This window comes from Pygoscelis adeliae, unplaced genomic scaffold, assembly GCF_000699105.1.
Source record: "Pygoscelis adeliae isolate BGI_AS28 unplaced genomic scaffold, ASM69910v1 Scaffold11, whole genome shotgun sequence".
Taxonomy (NCBI): Eukaryota; Metazoa; Chordata; class Aves; order Sphenisciformes; family Spheniscidae; genus Pygoscelis; species Pygoscelis adeliae.
This window is the reverse complement of record NW_008824059.1, coordinates 1,546,818-1,547,692: the sequence shown is the minus strand read 5'-3', so window position 1 is coordinate 1,547,692 and position 875 is coordinate 1,546,818. Positions and strand designations below refer to the sequence as shown.

The window sequence follows — 875 nt, the reverse complement described above, 5'->3', positions numbered from 1 at the left end:
CAATCTGTTCAGGTAACTTGCTCCAAGTTGTGGCTGTCAAGGTTTGTAGATATTTTCTTTATCTGTGGAGATAAGTGACTTGTTGAAACTGCCGCAAAGCTGAGGCAAAACTGGCTCTGGATCCGAGTTTAGTCCTGGCCTTCATGGAGATCCTGGGCGCTGAGGGGGATCTTTCTTGTGTGATCTACCAGCGGTTAGTGGGGCTGTGATAAAGCTGTTTCTCTGCTTTGTTTTAGGTATGATTCTTACGTTAAAGGCTATGGGGCTTCAAAGATGTGTTTTCCTAGGGCCACCAAAGCTGGTAAGTAGGGGACGCTTGCAGAAGGGAGAGCGAACCCTTCAAATGTTAAAGCTTACCTTGAAATTGGGAGTGAATCATCCTACAGGTGTAAAATGCTGGCCTGAGTTAGTACCAGCCTGAAGGTTCTGCCAGAAGGGCTGGCTTTAAAAGGCAAATCTCTTCAGTTACACGCAGGAGAGCGTCGGAATTCTGCTCCTTAAAGCTGTCTTATCAGCTAATATCCTGGTAAATCGTGTTTTGGAAAAAGGGCGTCCTTTGTTCTCCTGTCTGCTCCCTCCCCATTTTCTTTTAATAGAAATTTGGTCTCTGATCTCCTGCTGTGAGTGCAGGACTGTAACGTGTAAAACCTGCGTGAACGAAGAGTTTGCCATTCAAAGGAACAACCCCTTTATTTCACCCAGAAGTAGGGAAAACTAGGGAAAAATACCATGCTAATTTGAGCTATTGTGTGAAGAGATGGGAGTCAGAAGAAGGAGAGAACCTTTAACGCTATCCTTGCCACTCTAATGCCCTGTCAAGGCTGAAAATTTCCAATCCTCAGCATTGTTTTATTTCCTTCCAATATCTGCTGACT

General features: G+C 44.8%; 1 protein-coding gene across 2 annotated transcripts in view; it reads left to right on the top strand.

Moving 5' to 3' along the window:
- The first annotated feature begins 238 nt into the window (after nucleotides 1–238).
- ELAC2 (elaC ribonuclease Z 2) overlaps nucleotides 239–875 on the top strand; it is a 13,227-nt gene continuing 12,590 nt past the window's right edge. For both annotated transcript variants that reach the window (XM_009334053.1, XM_009334052.1), the window contains exon 1: nucleotides 239–301. In XM_009334053.1, the coding sequence (XP_009332328.1) occupies nucleotides 239–301 (63 nt within the window). The remainder of the gene's footprint in view (nucleotides 302–875) is intronic.